This window comes from Microcaecilia unicolor, chromosome 1 (assembly GCF_901765095.1).
Source record: "Microcaecilia unicolor chromosome 1, aMicUni1.1, whole genome shotgun sequence".
Classification (NCBI taxonomy): Eukaryota; Metazoa; Chordata; class Amphibia; order Gymnophiona; family Siphonopidae; genus Microcaecilia; species Microcaecilia unicolor.
The window spans coordinates 430,297,275-430,323,065 of NC_044031.1; the positions used below are offsets into that span (position 1 = coordinate 430,297,275).

The following is a 25,791-nucleotide window of genomic DNA, read 5'->3' on the forward strand; positions in this document are numbered from 1 at the left end:
TTATCATTTTCGTTGCCCTTCTCTGCACCTTTTCTAATTCCACTATATCTTATCTGAGATGCGGCGACCAGAATTGAATACAATATTTGAGGTGCGGTCGCACCATGGAGCGATACAAAGGCATTATAACATCCTCATTTTTGTTTTCCATTCCTTTCCTAATACCTAGCATTCTATTTGCTTTCTTAGCTGCAGCAGCACACTGAGCAGAAGGTTTCAACGTATCATCAATGATGACACCTAGATCCCTTTCTTGGTCCGTGACTCCTAACGTGGAACCTTGCATAACATAGCTATAATTCGGGTTCCTCTTTCCCACATGCATCACTTTGCATCACTTTGTCCAAGCTAAAAAAATTACAACCACTTATATTTAGGTCACAGAAAACAGACACACGTGTGCTTCACATTTGGGTTTTACTAGGCATGTGTGCACAAGAGCCGAGCTTACCATGGAACTCTTCTGCACATGCACCAGCACAATCCTCCTGCACAAAAACACAAGCTTCCCGCCAAGCTTCCTAATGCTCAATGGTATGAGCATGCCTATATTTGCATCTCATTAGAATTGAGCATTAGGGTGTCGTTCTTCTGCGCTGTTCTGACTGTATTTTTACAGCACAATTCAGAACAGCCCCGGAGTTTTGAGCATTGGGAAGTGAGTCTGTACCCTATTTCCTGAAGACTATAAGTAATAATTAGCTGATAAAAACACTAATAATCTTATCTGCAACCTGCAAAAAGTATAAGAACTGTATGAACGGTGTTTGACCTCCAGGGCTGCTGAGAGACTGAGCCGGGCCCGGGGCAGGGCTGCCGCTGCCGGGCCCCTCCCCGAGGACCACCACTGCCACTCCCCGCACCGCTGTGTAGCCAGAAACCAGAGGCCCCAAAGCCCTGTGTGTGCTCCTCCCCAGCCTGTAAGGGGGTCCTGGCACCTGAGTTTTCTCTCTTGTGCTCCTGCTCAGAAGCAGGAGAGAGACAGACCCTGATGCCAGGCCTCTCTTGGAGGCTGGGCACGGGGGAATCCTGCCACCCCCTCGGTGGCCGTTTTACTCCTGCCACTTTCAGTGGTAAGATAAAGGAATTTACAAGAGTAAAGCATTGCTGAGCTATAGGAAAGAAGTAAAGATTTTGTATATATTTTGCCATAGTTGCAATGTTCTGTATGCTACTTGTTGATACCTTGGCACTGTTGAAGTTGAAATGCCTTTAAAGACTTTAAGCAAGGATTTTGTTTCAGCGGAAACATATTGGATTCAGCTCAGTTATTTAGTGGAGAGCATAAAAAACTGAACTGTTTATTCAACCTCTTGGAACAATCTGGGCCTGGCCTTGGTCCCTCAACCAATAAATTTGATTGTGTATCTGGTTCCTACTCTATGGGGCAGACTCTAGGCAGCTACCTAGGCAAAGACTCTAAACCAGGGGTTACACAGTCAAGAACTATCAACACTTATTTTTATCCAGAGGAAGTTTAGGCTATTTTCAAATAGTCCATTGACCAGAGTACATGCCCATTTCAAAATTCTGGAATGATCATTGCTGTAAGCTTTATCAAAATCTCGGGAGGAAAGGGGGTATGGTCCTGAAAGTTAATTGAGGGAATACAAGGCTTAAGGTTTTCGTTGACCCTGTCTGCAGTACACATATGATGGGAGTTTAACCTCTGTTGAATTAGCAATATACCGAGAGTATTTCAGGAATTAATGACAGAAGAGTTAGTTGCTGAAAAAAAGAACATTTATTTTGAAATGTTTGTTGTGTTTATGAAAATGCTGCCAAATGGAAAGTTTCAAGATAATAATCATTCTGTAAATTGGAATTTGTAAAGAAACCCCTATAGCAGTGTCTGACATATCATTTGGTATAGTATCATCTGCTGTTTTAATATCATGCAAAACATGTTTTCAAAGAAGTAAAACAGCTTGTTTACTTGATATCAAGCGAAGAGATTTCTCAAATTATTATGTTTGACTTCAAATAAAAAATAATGTTCTCTTGCTGATACAAATGGGAGTACAGAGTAAAGAAGTGATGTCAACAGTTAGTTGTTCCTGTCATGCTGACCTTGTTGACTAACTACAATACAAAGCTACCTTCTTCCCTCTTTCCCTTCAAAAAAATTACAGAATCTGGACTTCTACAGAATCTGACAGGAAAACGCAAAAAGCTAGTGATTATTCCTATCTAACAAATCACTCAACCCCACTGTTTTACTCCTCTGAATTCTGATTTCATAAACACGGCTGAAATTAGGGAAGAATCAGACCACTTGCCTTTACTTCCCACTTTGAATGGTTTATAAACCTTTGCACACTTGAAAGTTTACCCGAAAATGAAATTCTTATTTGAAACATTATCTATGTTTCTTTCTCTCAGTATTTGCTTTATTTGAAAAGCAGAGTTTCATCTTTTCAATCCATTTGCTTGATATCAATTCTAACATAGTGTTGACATTGTATCTAAAAACGTATTCTTTTCACAGTGTATAATCAGCTGATAATTCACGGAAGCACTGAACACAATCTAGATAGGTCTGCTTTTCTCTCTTTTTACAATCATAGAATACATTATTGGGATAGAGCCCTTAATAGAGTGTTCCATCAAGTTAAAAAGAATCCTGGCTTGAATTTCTTTGGACAGCATCTGCCATGTGCTGTCACTTGGTTATAGTTCATTAAAAAGTAAGTTTCTTTTCAGACAATTTAATGCATATGCATATATTTAAATACAAACACTTTCTAGCTACAGTAATGAAAAAAGTACAGGGAAATGTTTCTAAAATGACTTTCCAACATGTGCTTTATTTTACATTATAACTGAATCAAGATTACACAGTACTGTATAACCTTTTAATATACCCAATCCCAGGCAATGATTTTGTTTTTCTCAGAAATTTGCATTTTGTAAAACATGAAATGACAACTACATTGCAATTATAAATTTTCATGCTACAATATTTTAAATGAATAGCTTGGATCTTGCATCAATATAAAAATTTAATAAAAGGCCATTTCTTTTCAAATCTTACCATTTCATAATTAGGAACCTAAAAAGTTACCCTCTGGTTGACTGTAAAAATTAAGAGTATATTTATATGAATAGTCTTGTATAATTGACAACCTGGAAGAAATACACCAAAAATTTGGCAAAGAATTGTCTAAAGCAATGAAAACAGAAAAAAAAAGGCAAGGTAGGAACAAAAATTAAAGATATGCTTTATCTCAGTCTTCATACAGTGTTATTATTCTAACATTCCCTATTTGGGTACCCTTAATGTAAGCCTCTTCAATGATAAACCACAGTTTTTGAGAAAATGGCCTCGTGCAACAACCCAATATATTATCAGAATTATTTTAGAACTAATAGATTGGTGTGTGTGTGTGTTTTTTCCTGAGAAAAGTCATTGATGTTTGGAGGAAACATTTCCTTTTTACTTTATGAACAAAATAAGGCAGTTAAGAGATTGTCACTTCTTTATTGTTTTTTTTTTTAATTTGTTTTTACTCTAGCGGTCAGTCTTCAAAACCTGTGCTCTTCTGTTTTTACTATTGCCTCAGTCCCTGGATTTGTGTCTTGGATTTGCTGAAGGCCTATCAACTTGATGGGTCTTAAATGTTTAACAATGTATTGTACAACAGCATATATGATATTGTGCAATCCAGGTGGTACCATCCAGTGAAAGACAGAGGTTTCTCTTATTGTCTGTGGCATGCTTTCTTCTTTGCTAACACTCTTTTTTAGTTAGAGTACAGGAATGATGTACTTTGGTAGCTTTACCATAGTAACACAGAAAGTTGTAGTTCTGTTCATCAAGTCAGGACACAACTTCCCCTGATTTTACAGTGGTGGAATTAAATAATAAAACAAACCCAGCTTTCTTCACCTTAAATGTTAATTTGCAAGGCAATGAGGATTCCAACGTAAGTAACCTCTTGGACACTGTGGGTGAAAAACCACTGTTATCTATTTATAAGAGGTATTCCTCTGATGAGAGTATTGTGCTTTTTAAAAAAAATTAGATGAAATCAAGTAGGATCCTGTTCTGGGTCCAAAGAAATCAATTTGTTTTTTCCCTTGTCCATTTGATCATCGTTTCAGGCGACCGGTACAGGAATATTAATTTGGCATACAGATCTTCCTCTAGTTCCAGTTCTCCTGTTTCTCGGACTAAAAATATATCAGTACATAACTTCAGTATTCGGTCCACATTTGGTAACTCTTCAAACATGATGGAATGTGAGATCCCACTGAAGAACTCTCGGACAAACTTTCCTATCACCAATACAACAGAAGCATATAGTCCCATGATGCTGTAAGGCAAGAAAGCAATAACAGTAATAAGAAAACACATATATTTGAGTTTCTGTAACATTTTAAAATGATCTAGTACCTACATAGCAGTTATTAAAATTGAAAGATTTTTACTAAGTGAGACACTTTCGATAAGCCTAAATTAATGTATTCCATTGGTACAAAAGAAAAGCCCCAAGAAAGTGTGATAGGATGATTTGATTCCATTCATAAAAGTCCATTTACTAAACTATGTAAAATCCATGCTTTAAATGCACTTTATCATTCTATTCACTAAGTATCTATTTGAGTACTTCAGTTTAGTTCTTATGGTTGGCAATGCATATATGTCATCAGCAAATGTAGCGTACACATATTTTTATCCATAGGAACATGCAATTCAGCCTCTCCAAAGTGATTCCCTTACTCAGAACCAACCTTCCCCCAAATTACTCCCCAAATGGTGCCCCCCACACCCCTTCCCCATGACAATGTGTAAGAGTCACCTGCTTGCAAACCCTTTCCCCTACTCTAATTTTAATAAAACATCTACCCTACATTGGGAATGCCTTTCTAATTCCTCACCTCTCTCTCCTTACCTTGTATCTGTTCCCCCCACCCCCAACACAGTGAGACAAGAATTATTCCTAATAGCGTCTGCCCTACCAACGCATTCCTTCAAAATGGCACTGGCTAACCCATAATAAGTAAAAATACGTTCACATAAATAAATTTCACTGAAAATCCTAAGGAAGTAATTTAAAGAAGAAGAAAAGACTTGATGCTCAAACTCCTATGTAACTTTGTCAAAGGTTTCAGTATAACATCACCAATCATAAATACCTCTTCATCCTCCTTTATTATACATGTATCATTTTTTGTATTTTTAAATTATTTTATCCTCTTCCCAATATGGCAGCATATGGCGCTAAACTAGGAAACAGGAAAAAAAAAACCCCAGACCTTGTTTAGAAAAACAGTCTTTTATTGGTTGTTTAAAGTTCCCAGGATTCACAAACAGGCTGCATCAGGGACAATGAAAACCAGCTGGTGTAAAACTACAAACTTCACCAATGCCATTTTGGATCTGGTCCTACATGATCAAGTTTGAGTTACTATCTGGGATGAACCCACTAAGGAAATCTACTGTAGCTGCATTTAATTTTCGAAAGGGTGACTATAATAAAATGAGGAAAATGATTAAAAATAATCTAAAAGGATCAGCTGCTAAGGTTAGGACACTACATCAGGCATGGACAGTATTCAAAAATACCATCTTGGAAGCCCAGACCAGATGCATTCCACATATTTGCAAAGGTGGAAAGAAGAGAAAACGATAGTCAGCATGGTTAAAAGGTGAAGTGAAAATGCTATTACAGTCAAAAGAATGTCCTTCAAAGAATGGAAAAAGGACCCAAATGAAGAAAATAAGAAGCAACATAAGCACTGGCAAGTCAGATGCAAAGCATTAATAAAGAAGGCTAAAAGAGAATATGGAGAGAAACTTCTACACAGGCTAAAACACACAGTAACAGCTTATTCAGGTACACCAGCAGAAAGCCTGCGAGGGAATCCGTGGGACTATTAGATCATGAAGGAACAAAAGGAGCACTCAGGGAGGGCAAGGCCATAGCGGAGAAACTGAATGAATTCTTTGCTTCTGTCTTTACGGAAGAAGATGTAAGAGATCTGCCTGTACCGGAAATAGTTTTCAAGGGTGATGATACAGAGGAACTGAAAGAAATCTCAGTGAACCTGGAAGATGCAGTGAGCCAAACTGACAAATTAAAGAGCTGTAAATCACCTGGACCAGATGGCATACATCCAAGGATACTCAAAGAACTCAAGCATGAAATTGCTGATCTGATGTTAGTAATATATAACCTGCAATTCAAATTGTCTGTAGTACCTGAAGATTGGAGGGAAGCCAATGTGATGCTGATTTTTAAAAAGGGTTCTGGGGTGATCTGGAAAATTACAGACCGGTAAGCCTGAATAAAGAATCAAATTACAGAACATATAGATAAACATGGTTTAATGGGACAGAGTCAGAATGGGTTCAACCAAGGGAGTCTTGCCTCACCAATTTGCTGCATTTCTTTGAAGGCATGAATAAGCATGTGGATAAAGGTGACCATGTTGATGTAATGTATCTAGATTTTCAGGAAGCTATTGATAAAGTTCCTCAAAAGAGACTCCTAAGAAAATTAAAGAGTCATGGGATAGGAGGCAATGTTCTGGTGTGGATTAGGAATTGGTTATTAGACAGAAAACAGAGGGAAGGGTTAAATGGTCATTTCTCTCAATGGAGGAGGGTGAACAGTGGAGTGCCGCAGGGATTAGTACTGGGACCAGTGCTATTCAGCATATTTATAAATGATATGGAAATCGGAATGATGGGTGAGGTGATTAAATTTGCAGATGACACAAAACTATTCAAGGTTGTTAAAACACATGCAGACTGTGAAATATTGCAGGAAGACCTTAGGAAATTGGAAGACGGAGATCCAAATGGCAGATGAAATTTAATGTGGACAAATGTAAGGTGATGCACATTGGAAAGAATAGTCCGAATCATAGTTACCTGATGCTAGGGTCAACCCAGGGCAGAGTCTGGGTTGAGCCAGCAGATATGTGTGCGCCTGTCATATTCTGTGCCAGTGTGTGCATACCTAACTGGGCAGATAGGACTGCACAACAGTCCTATCTTTACTCAGTTAGTTATAAGTGCCAACACTGAATATTGGCTGGCATCTGCATAACTTGCAGGATATTCAATGCCAGTGCCTGGATATGGCCCGACATTGAATATCTGGGTCTAATTTGGACAGCAGCAGTGAGTGCTTTAAAAAAAAAAAAAGATCAATAAAGAAATGCAAAACAAAAATACAGTAAAGTATTGATTATATGATGTAAACGGGACCAACCCATCGGTAATTTTAGATTTGGTACATGCTCATAATGCCTGGATGATTTATTTCCTCCCACGCGCAGTTGGTGCATGCCGACCGGTCACCGCGCATGTAGCTCGTGAGCTCTTACTGCTAGATCAATGGGTGGTGTTAAGGACTCAGGCCGGTTTTGGACGCTCATCAGTTTCAGTTTTACCGCATACTCTTTTCCCATCCCATTAAAAAAAAGTCCTTTTTTGCAGATGCAGTAAAAACTGGCCTGGCGCACACCCAATACACATGCCTACACTACCGCAGGCCACTTTTTATCATGGCTTAGTAAAAGGACCCCTAAATGCTATCTCACAAACTTCTGCTTCATCTGTATCACTAACAGCTGACTTAGATCCACTTAATACTATTTTTTAATCTACTAGATGGTACTCTTTTCCTATCCCAAATCTCCAAGAACTATCCTCTGTCCTTGCATCCATGAGGCCTACTACTTCACAGTTAGATTCCATTCCTCCTACCTAGTTAAAATCCACTGAACATGGCCTCCTTCCCCTAATCTTGCATATGGTGACTCAGAGCCTTGTCCCATCCTCTTGGAAGAAGGCAGTAATATATCCAATCTTGAAAAATAACACACTTGATTCCTCTCTTCCTGCACATTATCATCCCGTCTCTAATCTTTGCTTTCTTTCCGAACTTTTAGAGAAAATTTGTTTTCAATCAACTTCTTACACATGTTGAACACTGTTCTATTCTTCATCCTCGCCAATCTGGATTCTGATCAAATCATAGCATAGAAACTATAATTACTGCCTTTCCTCAGTGAGATTCATTCTATTCTCAAGTCGAGTAATTTGGTTCTTGTGGTGTCACTTGATTTGTCTGCTGCTTTCAATCTTGTGGATCAAGCTGTAACTTTTCTTTAGTCTGCCTTCCCTCCCCCTCTCTCATTTACACTTTGGCCCCTCCCTCTTCTGCTCTATCTTTTGTCTTCCCTTCTCGACCACCACCATTAGCTAATATTATTTTACTGTTGTAAACTGCTTAGCTGCCTGTAAAGACTCAATTTGTGATATATCAAAACCTTGAAATAAATAAATTAAATACATAAATACATTCTTTACTACCATCAGGGTTCTCCAATATTGGCTTGGGGTGGGGGGAGGGGCACTGTGTTAGATTGGTTTACATCTTATTTGTCTAATTGCTTTTTCTCAGTTCATTCTGCTTCACAATCATCTACCTCCCACCAATTCACCTGTGGTGCTCCCCAAGGCACAATTCTCTCTCCATTACTATTTAACATTTTCCTCAGTCCGCTGACAACAATAGTCCATGACTATTATATTAGAGATTATTATTATGCTGATGATGTCCTATTTACTTTACCCAACCTTACCTCTTACACTACATCTTAAACCACTGCAAGATTGCCTGTTAGCCTTATCTCATTGGTTACGCATGCTGCATAAATTAGTCTTAAATCCAGAAAAGACAGCTGTAGATGATAGCCAGACATCCAATAGTTTACTGTCTTTGGTTCCACATTTATTTGACATGGACCAGTGGCGTACCAAGGGGCGGGGGGGCGGTCCGCCCCGGGTGCCAGTGGGTGGGGGGTGCTCCGCTCCCGCCGCCTCCCGTGGCCGTTCCCGCGGCGCCGCATATTTAAAAAACCGGCGAAGCAGCGTCGCAGGCAGCGCCTCGTGCCTTGCTTGTAAAAAAAAAAAAAATCAAATCTCCTTCCTCCTTCTCCTCCTCGTCTTGACGTCGACTCGGGCCTTCCAATCAATTTGATTGGAAGGCCCGAATCGACGTCAAGACGAGGAGAAGGAGGGAGATTTGATTTTTTTTTTACAAGCAGGGCACGAGGCGCTGCCTGCGACGCTGCTTCGCCGGTTTTAACGGGACTGAGGTGGGGAAGGAGAGGGGCAAAAGGGACTCAGGTGGGGGTGTTCAGAGGGGAGAAGGGGACTGGGGTGGGGGTCTCAGACAGGGGATCTCAGAGGGGAGAAGGGGGCTGGGGTGGGGATCTCAGAGGGGAGAAGGGAAGGGGAGGGGAGAAGGGGACTGGGGTGGGGGTCTCAGAGGGGAAAAGGGGAGAAGGGGACGGGTGGGGATCTCAGACAGGGGAGGGGGAGGGGAGAAGGGGACTGGGGTGGGGATCTCAGAGGGGAGAAGGGAAGGGGAGGGGAGAAGGGGACTGGGATGGGGGTGTTCAGAGGAGAGAAGGGGACTGGGGTAGGGGTCTCAGACAGGGGAGGGGAGAAGGGGACTGTGGTGGGGGTCTCAGACAGGAGAAGGGGAGGGGAGAAGGGGACTGGGGTGGGGGTGTTCAGAGGGGAGAAGGGGGCTGGAACTGGGGGCTGAAAAAAGGGGCAGAGAGAGAGAGGGGACAGATCCTAGATGGAAGGGGGAGCGAGAGGGAGGGCAGACCCTGGATGGATGGGAGAGGGAGGGCAAATGGTGGATTGAAGGGGCAGAGAGAAAGGGCAGACAGTGGATGGAAAGGACGGCAGAGAGGGCAGACACTGGATGGCAGAGAGAGAGAGAGAGAGAGTGAAGACAGATGCTGGATGGAAGGAAGACGGTGAAAAGAAGATGAGGAAAGCAGAAACCAGAGACAACAAACTGTAAATAAAATATATTTTATTATTTTTTTTGCTTTAGGATAAAGTATTGTAGATGTGTTAAATGTTTATAATAGAACATGTAAATAAGGTAATCTTTTTATTGGACTAATTTTAATACATTTTGACTAACTTTCGGAGAACAAAACCCCCTTCTTCAGGTCAGGATAGGATACTGTAACAGCACTATACTGTACTGACCCGAGGACGGAGGTTTTGGCCTCTGAAAGCTAAATGTATTAGTCCAATAAAATGGTATTATTTTACTTTCTATATTTGTTTTATTTCTATTTGTTAATTTGTAAAGTGGTGATTGGTACTTGTTAGGTTTTTTTTTCAAATTTACATCTGCTGTCTTTATATTTTGCACAGTACTAGGGGACAGTTTCTGTTTCTGTGGTGTTGCATTGTATGCAGAGTCTGGCATTGGGGGTTCAGTTTAATTTTTGTCTAAATAGAAAGTTTATGATTACTTATTCTATAGTGGATTAGGGTGTATCTGTGTTTGTGAAAAAGACATGGCTTTCAGTTGGCATTGACTGTGCAGGATCTACGATTTGTACTATTCTGTCTGGTTTCGTTTTACAATAGGTGAATTGATGTTCTAGTGCTCACTGTAGTGTTTAAGATGCTTTCCTTTTCCTTGTGTGACTCGTAGAAATGACTGCTTATGGTATGGTAGAATTGCTCTATAGGTCCTGAGTGTTTTGTATTCTCGGCATGCCTAGTACTGGATTTGGGGGGGGGGGGGGGGGGGGGGGGGGGGTTAAAAAATGACCGGCCCCGGGTGTCAACTACCCTAGGTACGCCACTGACATGGACATACCACCTGTACAATCATTTTGTTATCTAGGGGTATTATTCGACTCCCAACTCACTTTCGAACTGCACATTTTTTGACTGGTACAACTTGATTTTCTAACACTTCGTTGCCTTTGTTCTTTACATTGTCTCTTCTCTGCAATGCATACTCTTATACAGGCATTCTTAATTCTACAATTGGACTACTGTAACTTGGTTGATGCAGGTATTACCAAACAATAATTGCAACATTTACAAACCTTACTTAATGGTGCCGCTCATTTCCTGTGTTTTTCTTAAAAAAAAAAGATCATGTTAATCCCTTCTTACAGTCCTTACATTGGCTACTAATTGCTTTTCACACCCAATAAAAGATCTTGTGTTTGGCCTTTACTGCCGGATTCTATATATTGTGCCTAGCAATCCGTGCCAAAATCCAAGCACGTGTAACCTAATTGGATTAACGAGCCAATCAACATTTTAAACAGCACTTAACAAGCAATAATGAGCACTAATTGGAAATAATTAGAATGTATGTGCATAACTCACTAAGTGTATTCTGTAAAGCACAGTGCCTAAATTCTAATGTGCAGGGCCAAAAAGGGGAGTGGTTATGGACAGGGAAATGAGCATTTCATGGGTGTTCCAAAATTTACCCTCACTGTTACATAAAATACGCTCTGTGCCTAAATCTTTGTGCTGGTATTTACGTCACATTTTCCTTGGTGTGAATGGATACGCATAGTTCTAGGCACTGGGATATCACTTAAGTGTATTCTATATACTGCGCCTAAATCTAGATGACGCTTATTGAATATGCTTAGGTGGAAATTTATTCTGCGTAGATTTTTCAGGCACCATATATAGAATCTAGCCCTTAAGGTCTACCATTTGGGTACTCCTTCTTATTTGTCAAGCATAGTTATTTCCTATATCCTGTCAGGCTCTTTATGTTCTCGATGGTCACCGGCTCAGTCTTCCCTCTCCAAAGAAGGCACACTATGAAAGTATTAGAACATTGGTAATCTTTTATTGAGCTCCAAAACTATGGAATGACTCTCCTTTTCAAAATTTAACTCCTACTCGAAAACACATTACTTTAAACTAGCTTATGGATCACCAAGTTCCTGGTTTCTCTTTTTTTCCTCTTTGGTTCTGCTATGTCTGAAGGATGTGTGAGCAATCTCTTTCCCCTTTACCCCCCTTTTTTCATGTTCTACCCTTTCTTCTTTATCCTAAGTTAACTTTCCTATCAATTTTAATGGCAATCTTTTCTGGTGATTTTATGAATTTTATAAATGTAAACCGCTTTGACCAAATTCTGAAAAGGTGGTATATCAAATTTATGAATAAATATAAACCAGTATAGAAAGAGTGATCTGGGGTCACTTGAAAAGGCATTCATAGGGTAAGAAATACTGAAGGGATGGGGATTAGTGATGGGAAGTCAGAAAAGTTTTGTTTCATGCTGCTTCCCATGTCGTTTACAGCAATTTTAGTTTTATTCATTTTCATTTGGCCATTTTGCCATTTTGGCAGTTTCTAATAACACTGCACATTCTTTGGAAATGGTGTGTTCTACGTTGAAAGAGGGCACACTCTTTTCCTGAGTTCGTGCACATGAACAATGGTTCACACATGAGGTGGTTTCACATATAGTATGCATTATTTCCAAATAGGCACTTGAAGTGACATGTCAGCTGAGACATCCAGAAGCACAAGCTGGGTGGGATAACATCACTGGGATAAATAGATAGGTGGATAAATTGAAGGCAAATTATATGTACAGTTGAATAAAGTATGCAGAGTGAGCAAATAGTCAATCTCTGTATTAAAGGCTTGGGTAAAGAGCCAGGCTGTTTCCTGAAAAAGAGGTAGTCTTGAGTCAGACATAGCCCCTCTGGGAGTAAGTTCCAGAGTGTGGAGGCTACTCTTGAGATGGCTCTCTGGTGGGTATCACATTGTGAGATTTCTTTTAATGAGGGTACAGATAATGGTGCTCCCTGAGAGGACTTAGGTGCCTGAAAAGCATGCAGTTTTTTGGGTACTCAGACCCATTTTATCCGAGGACCTTGAAAATCAAAGATAGAGTTTTAAAATTGGCTCTGTATGGAATTGGTAGCCAGTGAGTTTTTTCAGCAAAGATGTGATGTGATCACATCACTTGAAGCCCTCTCTCAGTTGTGCTGAAGTATTCTGAATTAGTTGCAGCTGGTGCAAACTCTTTTTGGTTTGACCAATGTCAGGGTGCTACAGTAGGCCAGCTGGGACATTATCATGGCATGGATCACTGTGGTCAGACTCATCTTTTTGATATATGATGTGAGATTTTATAGTTGCTGTAGATGATAGAAACAGTTTTTAAAGGTTGTTTGAATTTGCAAGATCAACAAGATAAATCTAGCAGTAACTCAAGATTCTTACCTGTGATTTTAGGGAGAATTTATACTTCCCAAATGGTATATTTAAGTAAGGTATCTGTCCATTTGTGTTAGGGACCCACTGAATCTCTGCTTTAAATGGGTTTAGGTATAGTTTATATTTTTTTCTTTTGCCCATTCCTGAGTTGCAAATAGACAGGCAGTCAATTTGCTCAAAGCCATGGATAGATCTGATTCAATGATTATGAGTAGCTGCATATCACTGGCATAGATATAGAATTTTATATCCATCAACTGAAGCAGCTCAGCTAAAGGCTTGAGGTATAAAATAGGTGACAGTATAAATCCTTGTGGTACCCTGCAGTTCAGTACCCAAAGTGATGATGTGAAGTTGCTCAACAGATCTGACTGTTGTCAATCTGACAAATACATTTCTGTTGTGGAAGTTTCCATAGACCATTTACTATTTCGAATAGCTGCTTGGTTGAATTTGCAGCCTGTTCAATGTGCTGAAAGAAATTTTGGTTTTTTTTTTATTATTTTGGCTACTGTTAAGGCCTGATGATACACTGCCATGTGTTTCCTATAGTTGATTCTGTTTTCAACTAGGTCAGATTTCTGCCATTTTCTTTCATGTTTACATCCTTGATGCTTAAAAACCTGTATTCTGGGGTGACATACAGGGAGCATTTGCGTGTAGAACACAGGACCTTGTTTTATGGGACTATTTTTACTAAGGCTGTCACATTTCAGATGTCAACCTGTTCTGACATTGTAGTCATTTTTTCATCCATGCAGGTGTAGGACAAGGCTTCTAGGAACTTCTCAGCAGTCAGGAAACAGAAGATGGAGAGCTGGACGGTAAGAAAGAGAGTGAAGCTTAAGTGGACAGAGAGGCAGAAAAGAAAAAAAGGGAGGAAAGAGCTAAAAGGGAAAGATCAATGTGTCAGACAAGTGTTGTGAGGGAATGGAACAAGAAAGGAGGAGAGAGGAGAAATGATGAATGGACAACCACTGATGGAGAGAGAAAGCAGAAGGCAGGAAAGCAGAAAAGAGAAACTAGGATCAGCATGATGGGAAAATAAAATGTCCAGACAACAAAGGTAAAAAAATATGTTTTATTTTTAATTTATTAACTGGAATATGTTAACTTTGGGAAATGTGCATTGCAAATGGCTTTGTATTATGTTTATGCATTTCTGTTTTTACTTCTTCAGTGCTGCAGTGCACGCTGAATTGACTTCTTGGGGTTCTCAGTTCAATTTTTGTCTTCATATTTCTATTTGTAATTTGTGATCCATTGTTCTGTATTTGATGAGGGTCTGTCTGTGTTTTGGATATGACTGAGGTGTGGTATTCTGTTTGTATGTAATTTCTATGTAGAACTCATTAGCAGTTCCACTTGTTTTGTTTTGCTTATTTATTTATTATTTAAAAAAATTCTATACCACCTATCACTAGGTGGTTTACAAGATAGCATTCACATTATTTAAAAAAAAAAGGACAAAACAACTACCGTATTTTTCTGACTATAAGACGCACTTTTTTCCCCCCAAATTTGGGAGGAAAATGGGGGGTGCGTCTTATAGTCTGAAGGTAGCGATTTCCCTCCCTCCCGCCCTCCCCCTGAGTTCGGGATCGCCCTCCCTCCCCCCGAGTTCGGGATCGCCCTCCCCCAGGCCCTGTCACCACTTCTCCCTACTCACGTCACGCGATCTTCCCTGGTGGTCTAGTGACGTCGGGGCAGGAAAGAGCCCCCTCTTTCCTGCCCAGTGCGCTGCTCTCCGTCCTCCTGTATGCAGCCTGACGGTCTCGGCGAGATTCAAAATGGCTGCCGAGACACCTAGGTTTTAGAGGAGGGAAAAAGGAAATTTTTTTTTTCCTATTTCCCTCCTCTAAAACCTAGGTGCGTCTTATGGTCCGGTGCGTCTTATAGTCCGAAAAATACGGTACATACATACATACACAACAGGATCCATTTCAAACTAATTCAATTCTTCATAAACTTTTTTTTAAAGGCAGACACAAACAGTTGTGTTTTCAACAACTTTCTAAACTGTATTTTACTACTACACTGACGAAACTGTCCGGACGGTGCATTCCACAAATTGATACCAGCTAGAACAAAAACTGGGACTTGAGTGTCCGCACAGTGCAATTGTCTAATCACATCAGTTGAATGAAGCATAGGAGTTTCAGATCTCATTATATGCCATGGGCAATAAATCTGTAGTGCTTGTTTTAAATAAAATGGAGCAGTAGAAAAAAGAACCTGCTGTATAATGGTCAATACTTTAAAATCAAATCCTCTGTAAAACGGAGAGCCAGTGAAGTTGTTTAAGCACAGGTGTTGTACGAGAATACCTTGCTACTCCCAATACTGTTCTAGTAGCCACGTTCTGGACTACTTGCAATGCCTTGACACTCATAGATGATATACCAATGTACAAGACACTGCAGTAGTCCAGACATGTGAGAACCAAACTTTGAACCACACAATGAAAATCATAAGCAGAAAGCATTGATTTTAGTCTATATAACATATTTAAATGCTATTTGAATCACATTAACAACCTAAGACCTCATAGTCAATTTATTAACAAAAATCACCCCCAAAATCTCATTTCTTTCTTAATTGGAACAGACATCCCATCCAAGCATACCTTATCTGGCCAAACTGCCATCTCAACCTACAATCATAACTTTTGTCTAGCCATGTGCTTTTTAACATATTTATAAATGACCTAGAGATGGGAGTAACTAGTGAGGTAATTAAATTTGCTGATGACAAAGAGTTATTCAAAGTCGTTAAATCGCGGGAGGATTGTGAAAAATTACAAGAGGACCTTACGAGACTGGACGTCTAAATGGCAGATGATGTTTAATGTGAGCAAGTGCAAAGTGATGCATGTGGGAAAGAAGAACCCATATTATAGCTACGTCATGCAAGGTTCCACGTTAGGAGTCACCGACCAAGAAAGGGATCTACGTGTCGTCATTGATGATACATTGAAACCTTCTGCTCAGTGTGCTGCGGTGGCTAAGAAAAGAAATAGAATGTTAGGTATTATTAGGAAAGGAATGGAAAACAAAAATGAGGACATTATAATACCTTTGTATCGCTCCATGGTGCGACCCCACCTCAAATATTGTGTTCAATTCTGATCGCTGCATCTCAAAAAAGATATAGTGGAATTAGAAAAGGTGCAGAGAAGGGCGACAAAAATGATAAAGGGGATGGGACGACTTCCCTATGAGGAAAGGCTAAAGCAGCTAAGGCACTTCAGCTTGGAGAAAAGACAGCTGAGGGGAGATATGATAGAGGTCTATAAAATAATGAAGTGTCTGTTTACGCTTTCCAAAAATACTAGGACTAGGGGGCATGCAATGAAGCTACAATGTAGTAAATTTAAAACGAATCGGAGAAAATGTTTCTTCACTCAATGTGTAATTAAACTCTGGAATTCATTGCTAGAGAATGTGGTAAAGGCGGTTAGCTTAGCAGAGTTTATAAAAGGTTTGAACGACTTCCTAAAGGAAAAGTCCATAGACCATTATTAAAATGGACTTGAGGAAAATCCACTATTTCTGGGCTAAGCAGTATAAAATACTTTGCACTTTTTTGGGATCTTGCCAGGTATTTATGACCTGGATTGGCCACTGTTGGAAACAGGATGCTGGGCTTGATGGACCTTTGGTCTGTCCCAGTATGGAAATACTTAAGTACTTAACCATCCATTGTTGTTTTACTTTTCTCATACACATGTTTAATTGGTCATTTTAGACATCTCCCTCCATGATACTATTGGGAAGAAAAATTGGACATCATCTGCATAAAAGTGATAACAAATCTCCAGAGCCTGAAAAATGTTACCCAGTAGTGCCAAAAATATGTTAAACAGTAATGCAGACAATGCTGATCCTTGAGGCACTCTACAGACAACTGTAGCTGAAGCTGAAACCTGAGACCCACTCTGAACAATCATAGATCTCCCCTTCAAATACGAAATAAACCATTAAAGAACTTGTCCTGTTATTCCTAACACTTTTAGTGTGTCAATCAATAGATCTATATCTACAGAGTCAAAAGCCGTTTATTGGTTTTTTTTAGAGCCCAGTGTAATAGTTGTAATGCTGCCTATTCATGGATATGGTTCTTGCTGTTTGAATCTGCATTCTAACTCAGGCAGTTGGGGGATGGTGACTGTGCAGTTGTATCTCGAATCAAGATTGCTACCCTGCCAACCCACTTCCTTGGTCTTGATTGATGCTGGATGGTAAATCCTGTGGGGCATAGTTTGGTCAATTGGACTCCTCTGCTTTCATCAAGCCAGGTCTCAGAATTCCCATGATGACATCATGAATCATAAAAATGTTTTAATTGGCTAACTTGGATTTACCATTCCTTTTGAGAGCCTGCAATTGGTGCACAGATGTTGAATGTTCCTTCAGTATTAGCAAACAAAAACTTAGTATATGAGAAGTTGGAGAAAGAACTGTGCTTGGGACAGATCACAGGTTCTTTTACAGTACATCTGCTTCAGGATCTGATAGTATCTCTTTTGGGAATGGTGTCTAAGAAGGCGCTGGGGAAGTTCCATCTCTTTTATATACTTTAGGCAGAAATGTCAATTATTTTATTGAGCCAAACCTTTCTTCATTTCAGTATGCTTCATTTGATCAAGCTATTGACACATTCTGGTGTTTGAGCCCAGTACCACTGATGGCATAGGCAGATATCGAAATGGTGTTTCAGTTGATACCAATCACTTGGCATCATTTCACTTGTTACATTTCAAATTCAATGCAGCCTTTTATTGTGACAAGTGTATGCTAATGGGCTATTTGGTGGCTTGTGCTTGCTTTGAAGCTTTTCAACTTTTCTGCACTGGGTGGTGCAGCATGGTCTGGAAGGGAAAATGTCATCTATTATCTAGATGGTTTTCTATTTGGAGAAGTGGTTGACTCGGCAGAATGTGTGCATTTGGTTAGTTCATTTCAGAGGCTGTCTGCTAAGTTTGGCATTCCTTTAGCTGCAGAGAAGTTGGAGGGTCCCTATACAACACTTTTTGGTTGTCAAACTGGATTCAGTCCAGGTGGTCAAGAGACATGGTGGTTGGTTTGCAAGAGGTTATTTCTGAGGCCTGTACCTCTAAGACATTGATATTACAGCAAGTCCAGTCCCTGATAAGATAGGCTAACTGCTTGTCAGGTAATTCCAATGGATAGAGTATTCACACAACATTTGATATGGCTGACATATGGATGGTTAGGAAGCATCATTGTTTGTGAATCATTATGCAAACAGAAGAGAATTTGTGTTTGTGGGGCTTTTTTTCTTGAGGAATGTAAAGGCATTTGAATGTGGAAAGCCCCTGCAGACTCCAATTGGGATTTGGAATTGTTTTCTGATTCCTCTGGTGGTCATGGTTTGAGATCATTTTTTAAAAGGAGCATAGTGTGAGGAATCATGGCATCCATCTTGGCTTAGGCAGAGGTGATGTAAAACATATTTTAGGAACTGTTTTCTACCCTAGTGACCTTGATTATTTAGGGTGATTGGCTGGCCAACAGGAAAGTGATCAGGTGGTCAGACAATAAGGCAGTTTGTCCAAGATATCAACATGCACATTGCCCATTAATTGTGGAGCTCCTTTAGGTGTTGATTTTGTGTTTTTTTTTTACATCTTAATATGATGCTGGATGCAAAGCATGCTTCAGGTATACCTAAAGCAGGGGCGTAGCCACGGGTGGGCCTGGGCCTAGGCCCACCCAGTTTGGGTTCAGGCCCACCCAGCAGTGGAGAACTTCAATTTCAACCGCAGCGGAGGGAGCAGGCTGAGGTCCGATCCCGCCTCTGCCTCCCTCTCTCCCACAGCGCTTCTCAGACGCTGCCTACCTACCGCTGCCACAATCTAGCATCTTCCTCCTGTCTCAGCACTGCAGCAGCGGTAGCAATTCATGCTGCCTCCTGCTTCGTTCTAACCCGGAAGCGTCTCCTCTGCCGCGTCCCGCCCCCATTATTACAACTTCCTGTTTCTGCTGGGGCAGGACGCGGCAGAGGAGACGGTTCCGGGTTAGAATGAAGCAGGAGGCAGCATGAATCGCTACCGCTGCTCCGCTGCTGCTGAGACGGGAAGTAGATGCAGGATCGTGGCGGCGGTAGGTAGGCAGCGTCTGAGAAGCGCTGTGGGAGAGAGGGAGGCAGAAGCAGGATCGGACCTCAGCCTGCTCCCTCCGCTGCGGTTGAAATTGAAGATAGATGCTGCATGGGGGGGGGGGGGGCATGAGGTGGAGAGGGGCAAGAGAGAGAGAGAGAGAATTGTGGGACATAGGGTAGAGAGGGGTAAGAAAGGAAAAAATCTTGCATTGGGAGGGGAGAGGGACAAGAGAGGGAGAAATGTTGGACATAGGGGGGTAGTGGGGAAGGAGAAATGTTGGACTTGGACAGGGGGTGGTGAGGAGGAGAAGATAGATGGTGAAAAATTGGACATGATGGTGGAGGGCAGGAAGAGATGTAGGGGGAAGCGAGAGATGTTGGATGGGGCACAAGGGAGGGGGAAAGGCAGAAATGTTGGGCATGGCAGTGGAAGGGAGGAAGAGAGAAAATGCTGCATGGGGGGAGGGGGAAGAGAAGTGTTGGACCCATGGCACAAGAGAGGGAGAAATGGTAGAAAGTGGGAGAGAGGGAGATATATTGGACTTGGTGGTGAATGAGAGGGAGAGAGAAACACAGGAGCTGGAGAGGGGAGAAAGGAGGAGATGTTGGATTCAGGAGCAGAAGGGTGATAGAGAGGTGCCGGACAGTGGGAGTGAGGGAAGAGAGAGGGAGAAATGTTGGAACATGAGGGAGAGGGCAGGAGGGAAGAGAGAAGGGGCAGAGAGATATAAGGCTGCAAGAGTGGGGTGGGGAGAAAGAGGGAGCAGATGCTGGGCTAGAAGGGTGGAGGGAAGGAAGATGGCGGAACCATGTGGGAGAGGCCAGGAGGGAGAGGAAGAGGGTGGCAAGGAAATAAATAAAAAGATAGTGATTACAGAGGATAGAAATATGGTAATGAAAGGGAATGGAGGGCTGAGGAAGGAGTGAGATGGGGAAATGGAAAAGCTAGTGGGTGAGAGAAAAAGATGAAAATCTGATAGGTAGCTGTAAACTAAAAAGGAGGAGAACAGTGAGAGGGTGAAATTTGAGTTGACAGCAAGGCAGAAAGAAGAAAAAAGAGAGGAAAGAGCTAAAAATAAGAAGTCAATATGTCAGAAGCAGGTGTAGTGAAGGTAAAAGAAGACAAATGGACAGCAGCCGCTCGAAAGAGAATTAGAAAACGACAGACAGGAAAGCAGAAAAGAAACTGCAACCAACATGATGGAAAAATACAATGTCCAGTCCACAAAGGTAGAAAAAAGCAATGTATTTTGAATGTTTTAAATGGAATATGTTGGCTTTGGGAAATCTACATAGCAAATGTGTTTGTATCGTGTTCAGGAGAAAGGAAATGCATTTCTGTTTTTATTTCTCCAGTGTTGAAGTACATGCTAAGTTTAACTTTTTGGGGTTCCGAGTTCAATTTTTGTCTAAATATTTTTATTTCTGATATGTGATCCCTTGTTCTGAATTTGGTGAGGGTCTGTTGGTGTGACAGTAAAAGCAGGTTGGGAAATCGGAGGGCAGGCAGGGAGGAGAGGGGATCAGGGAGGGGGCCCTAGCATGTCTAACACCAGTTCTGACCCTTGCTGTATAGCTGGTAGGGATCCCAAGCCTCCTCAGCTGAGGACTTCCTCCAAAGACAGCCAGAACTTCCTTCTACCAAGCTCTGCAGTCGGTGACAGCATGCTTGAGTCACCGACAGCTAAGCACGCATAGGGTGCTGGCATCAGTGGCTTACTGAAGTTGCTGCTGCCTGCCAAGTTTGGTAAAAGGGAGTTCTGGCCACCTTGACAGAAAGTCTTTAGCTGATAGAGCTTGAAGATCCTTATTAGCTACTGTATTTATATTTTGCGGCAGGGCACAGAAAATATTGTGCCCACCCACTTTGGGCTCAGGCCCATCCAAAATTGGCTGTCTGGCTACGCCACTGACCTAAAGAGACTGAAGATACTCTCTCGTTTCCAGTCAGAAGAGGGGTGAAAATTGATTTAAAACAAGATAACCTATTAATTAATGCACACAAAGTCAATCTGTATACAATTTCAGGGGCTTATTTTCAAAAGAAAAAACATGTATAAAATGGCACAAGGGGGCAGATGGATGTGTTTCTTACACGAAAATGTTTAAATCATATAATCAAACAAAAAATACCCCTTATAAGTCCGATATTCACCAGAGAAAAGTGTTTTGAGAGTAGACATTGTGGGGGCATGTCATGGGCGTGAGATGAGCAGTGTTACGGGATAGTCTTTTGCAATAATGGATAGCAAAATGATTTCCTTGTGCCAGAAAGAAAAATGTCATGAATTAGACCTGATTTAAAAATGACTAGCTCAAGACCAAATTTGTTTGGACTCATTTGTGATTTTGCTGTGTTAGAGAGATGGAATTGTTAGTCTGTGAAAAAGAATGGAGAGTTGCTGAGTGGTCTGTTACTTTTGTTTGTTTACTACTACTACTACTACTACTAACTAGCATTTCTAAAGCGCTACTAGGGTTACGCAGCGCTGTACAATTTAGACATAGAAGGACGGTCCCTGCTCAAAGAGCTTACAATCTAAAAGACAAGAGAACAATCTAAAGACAAGTGAACAATCTAGAGGACGAGTGAACAGTTTACCACTATCTGAACCTTTTGATCCTTACACTTCCTGCCTTGCCTCCTCTGTGTCTCACCTCAAGTCCTTGCCCACACCTGCCAGCCCCCCAGCCATACCAGTCCCTTGTTCTGTATCTTGCCTCTTCCTCTACCAAGCACTCAATGTCCCCAAACCCCACCTCCCATTCTACCCCCTACCTGCTTGTCTTCTGTCTCTCATTGTTCCTCTGTTTATGCACTCACAGTTTGTCACTGTGCTTTGTGTTGGTGCTGTTTGTCTGAGGACTGTTTGCTGGTGCTTGGAGAGTGAGTGCTGGGTCTCACTGGGTGCAGTAGGTGGTGGAATACACAGTGGTATTACTGGGCTTAGTGGTTTGGACACCTGCACATTAATCATGGATGCTCTGAATGACATTATGGCTGACACTTTGCTGGATGTGGATGAGAGTTTGGAGGGGAGGCCCAAGAGGAGATACCCCAATCCCAGAGTATTTAGGCCCAGGACCTACTTCATGGACCTCACTGACCAGAAATGCCTTACAAAGTACAACTTGGATAGGGTTGTCATACAACACCTCTGTGACCAGCTAAAACCTGTCCTCCAGGCCAGAATCCACAGGAATAATCTAGTACCACTCCACCTTACTACTACTACTTAGCATTTCTATAGCGCTACAAGGCATACGCAGTGCTGCACAAACATAGAAGAAAGACAGTCCCTGCTCAAAGAGCTTACAATCTAATAGACAAAAAAAATAAATAAAGTAAGCAAATCAAATCAATTAATGTGAACGGGAAGGAAGAGAGGAGGGTAGGTGGAGGCGAGTGGTTACAAGTGGTTACGAGTCAAAAGCAATGTTAAAGAGGTGGGCTTTCAGTCTAGATTTAAAGGTGGCCAAGGATGGGGCAAGACGTAGGGGCTCAGGAAGTTTATTCCAGGCATAGGGTGCAGCGAGACAGAAGGAGCGAAGTCTGGAGTTGGCAGTAGTGGAGAAGGGAACAGATAAGAAGGATTTATCCATGGAGCGGAGTGCACGGGAAGGGGGTTACTACCTCCCTTGCCTTTCTTGCCACTGGCACTTTTCAATCAGTGCTAGCAGTCAATACAGGCCTCACCTAGCCCACCATCTCCAAATGTCTTGCCCAGTTCCTTAATGCCTTCCTCACCCACACCTCACACTATATTACCGGCCACAACCACCCAGGCCCTCCAGAATAACATGGCTCAGTTCTACACCATAGATTGCTTCACTTCAATCACTGGCATCATTGACTGCCAACACTTTGCCACTTTTCACTCAGACCCCCTCCCCCCGGCACAAAAGGAGACCTATAGGAATAGAAAATCATATCTCTCCATGAACATGCAGGTCATGTGTGATGCCCAGGGACAGATTGTGGATGTGTGTGTGCTTTCTACCAAGGTTCCATCCACAATGCATATATCCTGAAGCATTCTGGAATCTACTACAGGTTTGACCGAGGGGAGATCACTGGAGGCTGGCTCCTAGGTAAGCAGTACTGGGATTTCTAACCCTCATATCCACTCCCCTCTCCAATCACCACCCTACCTCCCTCGACATGCCCCCATAACCCACACCCATGACCTGCACTCCACAAGGTCCACATAAAAATATACACCCATGTCTGTGAATTCTGCTCCCCCAACAGGTGATGGAGGCCACCTTCAGCGAACCTGGCTCCTATTGTTCAGCTCCAAAATGAGGCAAAGGAGGAATATAACAAAAGCCACAAGTGTTGGAATGTATTGTATTTTTACATGCATTGCCTGTCACCTATTATTTCTCTGTGATTACTCTGTGACCTCTGATGTGAATTACTTAGAGAGGTCACACAGCTATGCAACTTCCTGTGGGGGTTAGACTCAGCACAGATGCAGCACATGGAGCACATGGAGCTCATGATCTCTCCTAACCTGAGAGGATCTATGGTGGTGTGAGCATCCATTACCATCTAAGCACATGGAAGGAGCTGATAATACAAATGTATAGTAATATGTATATATAAGCCTGTCTGATTATAATCAAACTACAAACTGTGAGTAAACAGATGTTTTGTTACTTCAACTTTAAAGTGACTCAGCAGTGAATTATTCTGGGGTGAATGAGAGAGAGATGAAGAAAGAAATTAACATTTCTAAAGCTGAAGCTGTGTGTACTAAAATCTGCTAATTATTTACTACAAATAATCCAACAAAAGGGTTATGGGCCCAGGGTCCAGGAATTGAAAAAGAAGAGAAATATTACCAGGCAGAAAAAAAAAAGGCCACATTTTTCTCTTAAGTTTTAAAGGAAAGATTCAGTCTGTCTCTCTCTCCCCCCACACAGCAGACAGAAGGCTAAGAAAATGGCTGAGGGAAGAAATTCACCATTTTTCTATTCTCTCAAGGTGCCTAGATTAACTGAGTTTAATTATCAGCAGTGGGAACTAAGATTCATATGTCTCCTTCGAGCAAAAAGATTAAATATATGCTTAGACCAAGACAGAACAGATGAAAATATGGCTGAATGGGACAATGCAAACTATTATGTGAAGTGCATGCTTTTGGAAGCTCTCTCAGAGAAACAAGCCATATTAGTGGAGGGAAAAGATACACCAAAGGACATTTTATATAAACTGAGAACTATGTATGCAACTACATATGCAAAGCAGCAACCAATTTGGTTGGCAGAGTTGAATGAAACCAAATTAAGGGATAAAAGTAAGTGTAATGATCACATTATGCATCTTATGTCTTCATTTCAAAAGCTAGAACTTTCTGGAATTCCCATGTGTGATGCATTGAAAAGAGCATTTCTTTTTACCTCACTATCAAAGAAGTTTGATGTTTTTAGGTCTGTAAATGAGGCCATTGAAGGGCAATCTTTTGAACAGGCAACATCAAAACTAAGGCAGGAATGCATAATAAATGATTCTGAGGAGATGTGTTCTCAAAGCAAGTCAGAGAGAAATGAAACAAATTTCTTGGCAAAGAACAGAGGAAGGCGGAGCTATGGGAAAACTCCACCCAAGGGCAAGCTGATTTGCTACTCATGTGGAAAGGAGGGACATGTATCTAAATGGTGTAAGGAAACACAAAACACTCCCTCTAGCTCACCTAAGCCAATGGAACTAAAGAATTTTCAAACCAGGAAATGTATGAAGGACAAAGATAAACACAAGGGCTTTCTAATGGCAGAAAAATCTTTGACTATGGTAAATAATAATTCAAATGAAAGTACTTGGATTTTGGATTCAGGGAGTACATGCCATTTAACCAATTGTAAGGATTTCTTTCAGGAAATGTGTCCAGAAGAAGGTATTCTTAAAACTGCAAACGCAGGGACTGCTAAGATCCAAGCAAAAGGTATTGGATTCTTAAAATGCAAAGTGTCTAATGAAGTTAAAGAAATTCCTGTAAGTGATGTCTTGTATATTCCCCAAGCAGTTTGCAATATGCTTAGTGTATCTACATTAGATAAGAAGGGATTTGTGATTCATTTTGAAAACAGTAAGTGCACAATCTCTAAAAATGATGAAGTGTATGCTGAAGCTTTTATGCATAATGATGTTTATAAACTGAGCATTTCAGGTGAAGCCTCACATATGGCGCAGGTAAGGAAGAATGATGGTAAATGTAGTCTGGAAATCTGGCATCGCCGCCTGGGACATCGTGATTCTAAGGTGATCCAGGATCTTTACAGTAAGCAACTGGCCACCGGCATTCAGATAAGTGCAGATGCTGGTAAAATGGAGAAATGCATAGACTGTGTTACTCAAAAAGGTGTGAGACCCTCATTTCCTGCATACACAGGAAATAGGAGTAATAAAGTACTGGACTTAATACACAGTGACTTATGTGGACCGTTTAATATCCCATCATTGGGAAATAACAGATTTGTGCTAATATTCTTGGATGATTTCTCTAGATATTGTGTGGCCTATTTGCTGAAAGAAAAAAGTCAAGTCACAGACATGCTGAAGAAATACGTAGCCATGGTGAGAAATAAATTTGAAAGAAAACCAAAGGTTCTTC

At 41.2% G+C, this 25,791-nt stretch overlaps 1 protein-coding gene across 1 annotated transcript in view; it reads right to left on the reverse strand.

Moving 5' to 3' along the window:
- Positions 1-1,766: 1,766 nt before the first annotated feature.
- The window catches only part of PIEZO2 (piezo type mechanosensitive ion channel component 2), a 556,315-nt gene continuing 532,290 nt past the window's right edge, over positions 1,767-25,791 (reverse strand). Inside the window, exon 53 of the mRNA XM_030186524.1 lies at positions 1,767-4,316. Within this exon, the coding sequence (XP_030042384.1) occupies positions 4,064-4,316 (253 nt within the window). The 3' untranslated portion in view covers positions 1,767-4,063. The remainder of the gene's footprint in view (positions 4,317-25,791) is intronic.